This window comes from Haliotis rufescens, unplaced genomic scaffold (genome assembly GCF_023055435.1).
Source record: "Haliotis rufescens isolate VD_foot unplaced genomic scaffold, xgHalRufe1.0.p SCAF_1, whole genome shotgun sequence".
NCBI classification, from domain to species: domain Eukaryota; kingdom Metazoa; phylum Mollusca; class Gastropoda; order Lepetellida; family Haliotidae; genus Haliotis; species Haliotis rufescens.
Window position 1 is genome coordinate 70,415,790 of NW_025963779.1, and position 13,872 is coordinate 70,429,661.

The following is a 13,872-nucleotide window of genomic DNA, read 5'->3' on the forward strand; positions in this document are numbered from 1 at the left end:
AGCACATCAGAGCAGACAAGCACTCGTGACTACAAAGGCGAGAGTAGTTTCATTAGCCCAAGTGAATTGTGAAATTGTCAAGTTATAAAATCCCAACTTGACGATTTCGACCAGTGCACTGTTCACCAATTTGTACATAATTCTTATGTAGTGCAAAAACAATTGCCAACTCTAGACTGTATTTATGACATGATAAAAAATTATTGGAATTATGAGGGTCTAGAAAAAAATTATGTGTATATTTAAAACATATGGGACTTAAAATAGAGTTGGTTTGGGCTAATGTAAAGAATTTTGTTGCCAAGCAAAACTCGGTGCAATCGGTGCCAAGGAATGTTCTGAATGTCGTAAGCATGTTTGATGTGTTGAAGATGGCGACTTGCAACAGAAAATAGCAGCTGAAAGAGAAATGGTCAGCATCATTGTCAAACTTGGTCTGACGATTGGATTAGATACAAAAAACACATCAGAATTGGAAGACTAGTGCTATGATTATCCAGTTATCTCAGTATAAATCCAGCTAGCATTATTATGTTTACAGTATGCTGAAACCCCATAAACAATCAAATGGGGTTCACTAAGAAGAATATCATTGAATCAACTATATAGATGTTAAGGTCTCAACCTTCATAATCGTTCGATGAACATCACACAATTCATTATTGCTCTCTGGGATAAAAATATGATTCCAATGTTACAACAAATGAATTCCTTTCATTGTCATGATACTTCTCAATCGTTGTTATCTATGCAAATTTGTTATCACTGTTTTCACATCAGCACATACTATAACGTGCTATTGAACCCACCACTAGAACTCGGTGGCCGAGACAGGACATCATACTCCTGTCACGGACCACCCACTAACACTTTCTTCGCAATGGTATGCACCAATGGGCGGACCTCATACAGAGTTATACAAGGTTAATTGTCAGGTCACAATTTAACTTTTCCTGGCTTACCAGTAGACTAACACTCTGTCTCTGAAAATATATCATTTTGATAGAAACAAGCAATACTTTACATTGAAAAGGAGACCCAGTGAGATGGTAGTTTCAGAAAATCTAGACTTACTTCATATTGGGATATATCATTACAGTAAGGGATGTGGGGAATGGAAAATAGTATGGTTCAGGGAATGTGAGATAGAATAATGATTAACATACTCACTGGTTTCTTTTGAAGTGTGATTACATGGTGTGTAATTTTCTTACATTAAAAACTGAAGATGATTCATGGTAAAAATAGTGTGTCTGACTTGCCCCCAAACTAGGCTTTGTTATTCCCATAAAAGCTTGATAATTATTTGGATAGTCCAGTGGTTGTTGAAGCTTTGGCTTTTCATGCCGGAGACAGGGCTTCCATTCCCCACATGGGTATGAAGTCCATTTCTGGTGCCCCCCACTGTGATAAGGCTGGAATAGTGGTCAAGTGCATTTTCCCCAACTCAATCACTTGATTATCAAATCTTTGCAGTTTTTATCATGTGCATGATCTTGTGGGATAATAAATTACAGAAAACTGGATTGTTCAGTACCGATGCAGTTATATTACCACTCTGGGAGACAAGGAACACAATATTATTTAATAGTCTGGCATCACTTTGTGATAGTGTTTTTTACAATTAGTCAATGGATTTGTTGATCAATGGGTTTGATTTTCTACCCAGGCATCATGAAATCTGTGATTATTTAAATGTTTTCATTTTGATGAATTTGTACAATATATAAAGAATGATAACACTGAGTGTGACATTTAGTGTGCTATTTTATTGTTTTTTTCATGAAGAATCTTGAGATAGAATGCTATATTGCGTAGGGTGTTTTTATTTCTGTGTAAGTTTGATCCTAAGTTGATGAATGATTGCGTGTTGAAACCAATGATCTCTTTGAAATTTTAACCAATCCCAGTAATATGGGGCATTGCATTGAAAGGTGAAGGAGGTCAGGACTGAGATCTTGAAATTCGTCTGTTTACAAATTAACCTTTGATTTGTTATAATGTTTCACAATATTTATCATGTTTATTGATAATTTGAACCAATTTATTTCTTATGATCAACCCTTGATATATTGATATTTTAGTACTGTTGAATAATTATTGGATTCTAATAATTTCAGGTCGAAAATTCCCCAAACGTGCTCGTCACAAGATTATTGCTGAAGCTCGTTTTGATGGAGAGTTACTTGCTACTGATCCAGTAGACCATGTGGAAACACCAGATTTTACACAAGAACTGGCATGGGAACTTGACAAGAAAGCACTACAGCAACACAGATTACAGAGAACATCCATCAAAATCCAGTGTTTTGCCTATGATGTTCAAAGTACATTGAAAGAGGCCATAGGCTATGTGATATTGGATCTGAGAGCTGCAACAACCAATAAACAGGTTCACACTTCTCAACCAAACTGCTGCACCCACTTTATGACATGTGTGAAAAACACAGGCACCTTTTTGTTGTTATGACAACACACAATGTGTAGTCATTGTAATGGAACTTGAAAATGTTTAAGTCTTTGAAACAGAACTGTAATCTTCTAATTTGGAAACATTAGTTCTTTTGTGAATTTATTGACACCATTCATTGTTTAGTATTTATTAAATACTATTATATACTTTTTTAATAAACACGAAACAGTGAATGGTGTCAATAAATTCACAAAAGAACTTATGTTTCCAAATTAGAAGATTACTAAAAAAATATTTATTTATGACCCGTGAAGATTCCAGGGTAGAATAGGTCTTCAGCAACCCATACTTGCCGTAAAAAGCGACTATGCTTGTCGTAAAAGGCGACTAACAGGATCGGGTGGTCAGGCTCGCTGACTTGGTTGATGCATGTCATCGATTCCAATTGCGTGGACTCGATTATTTTACAGACCACCGTCATATAGCTGGAATATTGTTGGGTGCGGCGTTAAACAACAAACAAAAAAGTATTTATAAAGATGTATCATTAAAAAAGATAAATTCTCTTGCTTTTCAGGTTGCCAAATGGCATCAGATTCTTCACTCAAAGTACCACAAATCAAAGCCAGAAATCCGTCTAGCATTATATTTAGATGATGACAAAAACCCATCACCTGGGATACTGCCAGTCCTCAGTCCAGTCAGAGCCATCGGTGTGTACCCATTCAGTTGTGCTGAAAGCTTTGATTTGTAGACTGTAACTGTATTATAGTATTATGTAGTGGTGTAACGATATGGCGATACAGTAATCTATCCCGATACGAGGCCCATGATACAATACATTGCTTTACAACCCCTGTATCACGTTACATACGATACATTACATCACGAGTTATGTTAGTGTAGAAAGACATGAATAATAACACATTTGGTATTATTATTAGTTAGTTATTAAACTGTAAATCAGTGATCAGCTTGCAGAAGTCCTATAAACTTCTTTGTAATAAAAACGTCAAAGTTTGGAAGTGTTTCTCATGTCGTAAGTCTTGATTCAGGATTGTGATTCACCTGCAGAAAGAAAGAATATCAACTTATTAAAAACAAAAGTACTGCATCAGGATGCAAATCGTTTCGCACACATAGTATTGGGATACGAAATGTATCCAATCACATTAAAATCAGATCTTAGTGCTCGTTATCGCTAAACAAAGATCTGAGGACATCCCATTAAGGGTCATGTCAGAACGACCTCTCATCCAACCAATCAGAGCGTCGCTTACCGGATCATGAAAGTGACAGTCGGAATGTGTTTTCCAATCATGCAACCACGAAATATTTAACACGGGGTATTCCGAACGATAGTTACAGGTTTTGTGATTATATCCATACAATCTAGCCCATCTATAAGCCTTTCCAGAATATTCTTCTTATCAGTTTAATTTTGTTAATCGAGAATGTTTTGAAGCGTAGTCGCCAGTTTGAAACTAGCGTTGTAAAGCTCGAGAAAGCTGCCTTCTGATTGGCTAATGTCGATTTCTTGTCGGTCATTTCATTGGTCTGTCAAAATTAGCGAAAGGTCGTTCTGACGTGACCCGTAATGGGATGTCCTCAGATCTTTGTTTAGCGGTAGCGAAAACTAAGATCTGATTTTAATGAGATTGGAAATGTATCGCACTTACAGTATTGGGATACATATCATATCGCAGCGTTACCATATTTTTCCACCTCTAGTATTATGTTTTAAAGCTATACATGTTAGTGAAGTTAATAATTTAATTTAATATTTTTCAAATTTAAATTTTATATTTTTATTTTAGGCAATTTCATGAAATTCATTTTAAGAGGGGTGAAAATATTTTCTTTCTGAGTGACATTTATGGATAGTTTACTGTGTGATATTCTTGTTACTTCATAGATTCCATGTAGAGGTATGAAATTAGTACAATATTATATATTTCCATTTCTTTTTCTCTTCTTCTTTGATGGTCTTATGAGATAGTAACAGTGATACTAACTTACTCTCAGAACAACACTGCACATAGTTTAACAGGAAGGGATACAACAGAAGAGTGTTACGGCTTAAACTCCCAGTCGCTTATTCTGGAACCGGTATATTATGAGTCTATATTTGTTTCAAGATGAGGCAGACTTGGCAAAGGGGTTGCAGCCACATACTCTCAAGCCAGCGCTGAATGAAGATGAAGGATATTATCAGATTGGTCCTGCCAAGCGACACACAGAACAGTTTGTTTTGTCTGTCACTATTGCATATGCTTCAAATCTAGCTCAGGTAGGTTGTTACCATGTGTTCAAATTTGTCACAACTGGGGACGTATGTTAACGATTAAATCAACATGTTGCGTAGCTTTAACTGCATGCAGTTTTACATGCCCGTGGAAATTCTGGGTTAGCATTGGTTTAGCTAGCAATCTGCGTGTGGAAAGAGATGATAAAAAATGTATTACTATTACATTATATCACCTAAGAATACATTCAGTTTAAATGTGTAATAAGCAAGGATGTCTGGGAAACAACATGGTGCGTCTATTTTCTTTATTTATTGACTATGTCTTATACATGTTTCTTTTCTTGTAAACTGTAGGACAGCTCACAAATATTACATGCCATCTGCTTGTTCAAATCATCTCGGTCTAAACAAGCTTGACTGTATATCTTCAATACCTCTGTCAAAGCTTAACCAAATGATAATTATACTTATTACTGTCATATATTCACTCAATTATCCATGTGATTTACTGTACATGTATTGAGACAATGTTGTTTATTCAGTTCTGTACAAACATGTACTTACGCACACAGCAGCACTCTGAATTAGACTAACACCTAACGGTCATTTCCCAGCAACCAGACCAAAATCTTTTCATTTTTTTAATCAAGTGGCTCACATGATTTGATGCATTTAGCCATGTGAGACCCGTTTTATCACAATATAGATCTTGATTATCGATCAGATCGTCCTGACTGGGCGCCGCCATTTTGTTTGAAGCAAATGCAAGTGATACGAGAGGTGGAATCTGATTGGTCCATAGGAAAGGCTTAGAAGGGACATAACTGGTAATTGCTACTGGTAGCACTAAGATCGAGCCCTGTAATTCCAACCTAGTTCGACAAGGGTGGAAACTGGACTTTTAAAGTCAGTTAACTCTCTTGCCCCGGAAAGATGGGTGCTCACATGATTTTGACACATTTTGTGAAGTAAGACCTGTTTTATCACAATATAAATTTTGATTATCAATCAGATCATCTTGACTCGGAGCTGCTATTTTGTTTGAATAAATGTTAGTGATGTGAGAGGCCGAATCTGATTGGTCAATAGGTTGAACGTAGAAGGGACATAAGTCATAATAACCACTGGTGGTGCTACGATCGATGCCAGAAATTCCAGTTTAGCATGGGTGGAAACTGGACGTATATAGTCAGTTAACCCCCTTGCCTGGGGAAGATGCATTGTACACGATGTAAACACCGATATGTTGTAATACAGCTGAAGACAAATATCACTTCCACTTCACGTGACTGTGAGACAGATGGAACAAACTCAGAAAAATAAATTTTCAACCCCTATTTATCTTGTGTCCATCAATGCATAGTATTTGTGATCTTACTTTCTACAAATAATCAGGACCTAGTTGAAAACGCTGCCTTTGTATTCACCATGTTTGTGTATCCAACAACATTTCCTTAGAACTGTAAGGCCATCTCAGTTTGCAAACAAAATAACAGACGTATGTTACACTCCCAGTTTGAAAACTCAAACTCCTTCCTGTATGGATGCCACTGTCAGTGTTGATGTAGATAGTCTACGGTAACACCCATGATATTGTGTTCCAGTTGATTCCGAGCACCTTGCCACTGCCTGCTAGTGGTGGCTACTTCTTCTACTACTCACTCCTGGGTAATGATGTGACCAACGAGAGTTTCTCAGACCTCATCAACCCCAGCTTTCCTGCCGAGCGGGCGTCCGTGAGACTACGGAGCAGCGTGGATGCACTCAGGGTCTTCTTCCACAGCCAGCCAGGCATACAGGTCACTACCATTACGTACAGTCTAGACCTGTCTACACCTTAGTATGTGTCCTTCTATAATCACAACAGTCAGTTAGTATGCTATTGGATGGTGAAAAGATTCTATAATCACAAGAGCCAGTTAGTATGCTATTGGATGGTGAAAATATTCTGTAATCACAAGAGACAGTTAGTATGCTATTGGATGGTGAAAATATTCTGTAATCACAAGAGACAGTTAATATGCTATTGGATTGTGAAAAGATTCTATAATCTAAGTTATTATGAACCTGTTGACCATCCAATAACTTACTAACAGGCTCTTGTGATTATAGAATCTGTTCACCACCCAATTGACCAAAGAAGCTGGTGAGGTCAAATGGGGTTTAATGTCATGCCAAGATTATTGCACTTACAAAGCGACGTGCATGCATGTGCATGTATGTGTGTGGCTGCTTGTGCTAGTCCGGACTGATGCTGATTTATAGTGCTAGCCCACTGAGTTACCATGCTGCAGTTTAACATGACTACCCCACTCAGACACAGTATACTGACTCCCGAGTCGGCCAGTCCAGACAGGGTAACAACAAGTACCATCTTTTAATGTCTTTTGGTATGACATGGCCGGGAATCGAACCCTGGATCTTCTGCTCCACGGAGGAGGTCTGGTACACTTATTAACATGCATAGGGTGATACAAAAGAAACTGTTTGCCACCCAATAGCATATTAACTGGTTATGACGATTATAGAATCTTTTTACCACCCAATAGCTTACTAACTGGCTCTTAAGATTATAGAATCTTTTCACCGCCCAATAGCATACTAACTGGCCTTTGTGATTTTAGAATCTTTTCACCATCCAATAGCTTACTAACTGGCTCTTGTGATTATAGAATCTTTTCACCACCCAATAGCTTACTAACTGGCTCTTGTGATTATAGAAACTTTTCGTCCCCCAATAGCATACTAACTGGCTCTTGTGATTATAGAATCTTTTGGCCACCCAATAGCTTACTTACTGGCTCTTGTGATTATAGAATCTTTTCACCATCCAATAGCTTACTAACTGGCTCTTGTGATTATAGAATCTTTTCGCAACCCAATAGCATACTAACTGGCTCTTGTGATTATAAAATCTTTTCACCATCCAATAGCTTACTAACTGGCTCTTGTGATTATAGAATCAGTAGACTGTGTCTGAGTGGGGTATTCATGTTAAACTGCGGCATGGTATCTCAGTGTGCTAGCACTTTAAATCAGCATCCGTCCAGACTAGTACAAGCAGCCACACACACACATATACATGTGCATGCATGTCGCTATATAAGTGCAATAATCTTGGATGCAATGTTTAACCCCATTTGACCTCACCACCTTGTTTGGTTCAGATTTGAATTTTCACAATTTGCTATGATAAAGCTGTAAGAGTGCTGATTGTGGCACAAAACAATATTCACTCACTTTACTGGAACTGCCCTATGGAAAATGTTCTACCATTTGCAGATTCACCTGTGCTGCGGTGATCAGTCTCTAGGCAGTTGCGAGGTTCCATTAGCTTCCCTCATCAAGAAAGGCAGCACAGAGATCTACATGAAGCCAGTCACCATAGATGGAGCCTTCCAGGTAAGTATCTCTTGTACAAGACTCGAGGACAAGTACTAAGTCATATTTTAACTAGTGCTTCAGAAAGTTCAGGAGCCCTGATGAAATGATTTTTAACACTGAAAAAAGTAAATTCCTAAAAAATATTTATAATTAGTAAATGTTTTTACTTATCCTGCATTACTCCTTAATGCATTCACTGCTTACTTACGACAACTAGAAGGACAGCGCTGCGAAGGTCCCGGGTGAAGAAATAAAGTTGTTGTTCTCAAGTCCCAATCAGTGTCCTTCCGTCGCTGTCCTGTGACCTTGATGACACCTAAGGTCATCTTCACATCACTGCTTGTAGCAGCACAGCTAGGACGTGTCCAAGCGGAGCTCTCCTTTTGGATTAATTTTAGACCTTCAGTTTGTCTACAATCTTAAAAATTGATCTGCGATGGGTGATGTATTCTTTTCATATTACTTTCACCATGTTGTGTAGTTTTATGTGAAATAATTAGGCGTGAAGACTCTTGTCTTTTTTCCCGCCAAAATATTGTTGATCGCCGCCATTTTGAATTGTGTTACAATCGTTTGCCTGCCAAGGTAGTCATCTTGTTTACAATTCTCAGCTACGTTTGTATAACATATTCTTATGTTCTTAAATACTACTAGCTTTGGCGTAACAGTGAGTTGCGTATACTCAAATTATTGTATACTTTTTCAACTCGTTAAAAATATGGTTGCCGATAGATTAATATCAAATCTACGGCTTTCTTCCAGTCACGCTTCATCAACAATTCTTTTATTGCGTACCTATGTTTATGCGATTAAATAGTTTTTTGTTGGTCTTTTTGGTTTACATTGAGTTGCGTATATGAACTATTGTATACTCTTGCAACTCGTAGTTTTGCCGATAGATTATGGTTCAATTCTATGGCATTCTTCCAGTACCGCCTCATCAACAATGGCGTAATTGTGTAACTTATGATTGAGCGTGGTACTAATTGTCGTGGGAAAAATCTTACAAAGATTATCATCCACGTTGTTTGGTCTGTACGCAGATGTGCTCTCCAAACTCTAAATGAAAATATAAATACCCTTGGTTTACACTGAGTTGCGCATACAAAAATATTGTATACCCTTGCAACTCATAATTTTGCCGATAGATTAGTGTTCAAATTCTTCGACACTCTTCCAGTATTGTCTCATCAACAAGGGTTTAATTGCGTAACATACCTTTGAGCATTGTACTAATTGTCGTGGAAAAAACCTTACAAAGATTATCATCCACGTTGGTTGGTTTGCGCGCAGATGTGCTCTCCAATCTCTAAATGTAAATAGCCTTGGTTTACATTGAATTGCGTATATAAAATTTTTGTATACCCTTGCAATTCGTATTTTTGCCGATAGATTACTGTTCAATTCTACAGCATTCTTCCAGTACCATTTCTTCAATGGTTTAATTGCGTAATTTATGTTTGCGTGGTGTACATATTGTCGTGGAATAATCGCCCAAAGCTCTTTATCCACGGTCCTAGGCATGCACGTGGATGTGCTCGCCAAAATTCAAAATGTAATTTTTGTGTAAATCTCTAATCCAATGAGTTTACTATATAAAAGCAAATTACTCACAATCATATTTTGCAGTTATTCCGTCGTGAGACAAGAGGAATGTCACTATCTCAGAATAGCGAATGACATGGTGCGGTCATTACCACCCAACCGTTGTTATCGGCAGGTATTATGACGCCTGTGACTGCAGAAGTACACCATCCACCAAAATCAACAATACAGGAGGATTTTGTGAGTATCGTCACTGCTCCTATTTTTTCAGCCGCCGGACACTTCCAGATACATGTATGTTAATCTGTGACGTCGGCGACAGCACCAGCGTATCAAGATGCTATGATGGGGGTAGATTAGACGCAAGCCTTGATCCAGTCAATACTTTTGAGCTTTGTGTCTGATTTATCTGCGCCGAGCGCAGCACTTGACTACAACCCAAGCACTTCTATTACGCAAGTGACGCACGATCAGCTTAGCTCTGTTCCAACATATCCAGCATAGACCTGCGCCGAGCGCAGCGTCTGACCGCTACCCAAGCGCTCCTATCACGCAAGCGACGCACGATCAGCTTAGCGCTGTTCCAACATATCCAGCATAGACCTGCGCCGAGCGCAGCGTCTGACTGCTACCCAAGCGCTCCTATTATGCAAGTGTCGCACGATCAGCTTAGCGCTGTTCCAACATTCCAGACCTGCGCTGAGCGCAGCGTCTGCGTACTAATCAAGGTCTCTACAATGACGTTAGCCAAAGGCTTACAGTGTACTCGGTTACGTAACCGGCACATGATCAGCTTAGCACATGTACCCAATTGGGAAGCAGACCATCTCGTGTCAGTAACACCCTCCCCTGATAACAGGGTAAATAAGAGGGACACCACGAGGTCATTGGAGGAAGACTTCTCCAAAACTCACATTTGCTCCGTCATTTAAGCGACCAATATCGTCAATGTTTGCAGTGGATCAGAATCTATTAGAGGATAACCCTATCTGATTAGATAACTTCCAAACTATGGTGTTTTTCCTACAAGCGTCAGTTTGACCACAGGAAAATTCATCTTGAGACCGTTCTGACGGAGATTAGCGTTACACCCAAGATTTTATAGCGTTTCCAACTGAGATGCTGGTTTCAAGGGCAGTCTTTTACGTCAACCTTGGTAATCTACTCCCCTGTTCAATGAACAGATCGCAGACACGCACATCAAGTTCCCAAACAGCTTGGAAAGTCCAAGCGGGCTGGCAAGTTAGGGAATTATAAGCCTAGACGCGCGTTTCTCAGGGAAGACCAGCATTCCCTTACTGAGAAAGGGAGTGGCAGAGACAAGTCTCAAGGACGATTTAGTACTTATCGCACTATATCATGGTGTCCGTATACGGGTAGAGATAACCCCACCGTTGACCACAGTTTGATTGGGAAAATCCAACATAGACATACAGTTGGTAAGAAGAGCTGTAGAGTGGGTTCACAACCCAGTCTTTACACCGGGGTTTTATCCTCACACCTACCTGGTACTCATGAAGGACCCAGACAAGATGAGAATGATCCACAATCTCTGTGTTCAACGAACGTTTGATTCTTGATCAGTCTCGACTATCCATCCCAACCGTAGACATTTCAGGTCCAGTTCATTGGGGTTCACTACCAATGGTAGTATTTCCCATTTGACATGTCAGTGACACTTATGGCTATTTACAGGAGAAATGAAGCCAATAACTATCTACACGTGATGAACACTTGGTTCGAGTCGTAGATGGAGGGCGATCTACTGTATCATCAACACATGTCAATAACTGGGATAGACAATCAACGAGGCGAAGTCGGGAGTATTCTCCTTCCTATTGATTCATAGGAGACCTGTTCAAGACAGACCAGGATATCCTATCTGTACCGAGGGACAGATGGCACAAGTTTCTACTTATTTTGTCATTGTCCCCCGCCGCGCGAAAGCGCGAAGCGGGGGATATAGTATTCACGACCGTCCGTACGTCCGTCCGTACGTCCCACCTGTTTGTTGCCGCGATATCTCAAGAACTAATCTCTGGATTGTCTTCATATTTGGAACTATGGTGTATATACAGCCTCCGCAGACACCAGTCGGTTTTGGTGACCTTGACCCCATTTTCAAGGTCACAGCAGGCAAATCTGCTTTTGGAGTTGGAAAACGGTGTTGCAGCGATATCTCAAGAACTAAACACTGGATTGTCTTCATATTTGGTACTATGGTGTATATACAGACTCCGCAGACACCAGTCGGTTTTGGTGACCTTGACCCCATTTTCAAGGTCACAGCAGGCAAATCTGCTTTTGGAGTTGGAAAACGGTGATGCCGCGATATCTCAAGAACTAATCGCAGGATTGTCTTCATGTTTGCAACTATGGTGTATATACAGACACCGCAGACACCAGTCGGTTTTGGTGACCTTGACCCCATTTTCAAGCTCACAGCAGGCAAATCTGCTTTTGGAGTTGGAAAACGGTGTTGCAGCGATATCTCTAGAACTAAACACTGGATTGTTTTCATATTTGGAGCTATGGTGTATATACAGACTCCGCAGACATCAGTCGGTTTTGGTGACCTTGACCCTATTTTCAAGGTCACAGCAGGTAAATCTGCTTTTGGAGTTGGAAAACGGTGTTGCCGCGATATCTCAAGAACTAATCGCAGGATTGTCTTAATATTTGGAACTATGGTGTATATACAGACACCGCAGACACCAGTCGGTTTTGGTGACCTTGACCACATTTTCAAGCTCACAGCAGGCAAATCTGCTTTTGGAGTTGGAAAACCGTGTTGCCGCGATATCTCAAGAACTAATCGCTGGATTGTCTTCATATTTGGTACTATGGTGTATATACAGGCGGGGGACATTTCGTCACTTCTGTGACAAATACTTGTCTACTCTACACCAACCACGCACACTTCGCCAGTGGCAAGAGTTGCTAGGGTTAATCACCTCGGCACAGGAGTTAACTAGCATGGGCCGCTTACAACTGTGACCACTTCAATTTTTTCCTGAACCCTTACATCAGGAGTCAGGATCCACTCAAGGCAATCACTCTACCGACTAAGCTAGAGCCTTGCCTCAATTTGTGGCGTTGAATGTCTGCGGAGTCTCTTTATTCGGGTTTTCCCCGAATACACACCTATTTGTGGACGTCCCCTTACAGGGGTGGGGTCTTCACTTACAAGACCAGATAAGCTCAGGGCTATGGCCCGGCGCTCAATGGAAGTGGCACATAAACAACTTGGAGTTGGAAGCTTTAATTCTGGCTATATCACATTGGCAGAATCAACTACAGTTAGCCCGACTCGCAATATCCACAGACAACAGCACTGCGGTGTGGTGCCTGTGCAATCGGGGAACAACACACTCCCACTCTCTACTTCTAAGAACATTCAGATTTGTTCCATCTAGTGGATGGGCTGTGACTAAAGTTCATAGTTCAGCACATCCCCGGAAGTAGAAACATACTGGCCGATACTTTATCACGTCCAGACAGGGTGGCTCCCACCGAGTGGAAATTTCTCACAGAAGCATTCCAGTTACTGCTTCAGGAATTCAGGCAACCAAACATTGACTTGTTTATTACTTGCCTAGGCCACCAACTCATGACGTATATCTCCCCGTTGCCGGATCCGCAGACTTGGGCGGTGGACGAGTTCAGTATCACTTGGGAAGGGCAAAAAACTAACACTTTTCTGCCATCACTTTTACTTCCAAAGGTGATACAGGGGATCAAGGAGACAAGGTATCTCGATCTCTCCTTTGGTCGCACCCTGGTAACCGGCGAGAGGGTAGTTCGTCAAGCTTGGAAAAATCTAAAATGATTCACTACCCTTCTCACAGTGGTCCAACCTACTCATCCACCCTCAACAGAAAATTGCCTCACCCAACGTCTGCACGCATGGTTCGTCTTTAAAAGGCGTTTAAGTGCGAAGGGTTATTTCGACATGGGCAGCAAAGCTATAGCTTTAGTTCATCGTTACTCTCCCAGAGACGACGATGACAAGTGGGGATCACTTGAGACTTTTTACAGGGAAGAAAAGAATAAAGACCCTACGATTGCGTCACAATTCCTAGAGGAATACCTCCTACATTGCGTACCCAAAAACACTTGGAAGGTAGCACCATTACTACGTAATTGGCTGCAATTATCCTAGTGTTGGCCGTTTCCGGAAAATCACAATGTGATTAAGGTCACGGGACTACAGGCCATATTATGTTCATTCAGGCTTGAGGATCAGAAGGCCAAGTTCCACCCACCTGATTGGGACTTGAAT

The 13,872-nt window shown here is 40.3% G+C and overlaps 1 protein-coding gene across 1 annotated transcript in view; it reads left to right on the top strand.

The window, feature by feature from the left end:
* The window catches only part of LOC124119493 (centrosomal protein of 120 kDa-like), a 43,070-nt gene that overhangs the window by 1,885 nt on the left and 27,313 nt on the right, over positions 1-13,872 (top strand). Inside the window, exons 2-6 of the mRNA XM_048400220.1 lie at positions 2,121-2,392; positions 2,991-3,126; positions 4,552-4,703; positions 6,266-6,460; positions 7,944-8,063. Of these exons, the coding sequence (XP_048256177.1) occupies positions 2,121-2,392; positions 2,991-3,126; positions 4,552-4,703; positions 6,266-6,460; positions 7,944-8,063 (875 nt within the window). The remainder of the gene's footprint in view (positions 1-2,120; positions 2,393-2,990; positions 3,127-4,551; positions 4,704-6,265; positions 6,461-7,943; positions 8,064-13,872) is intronic.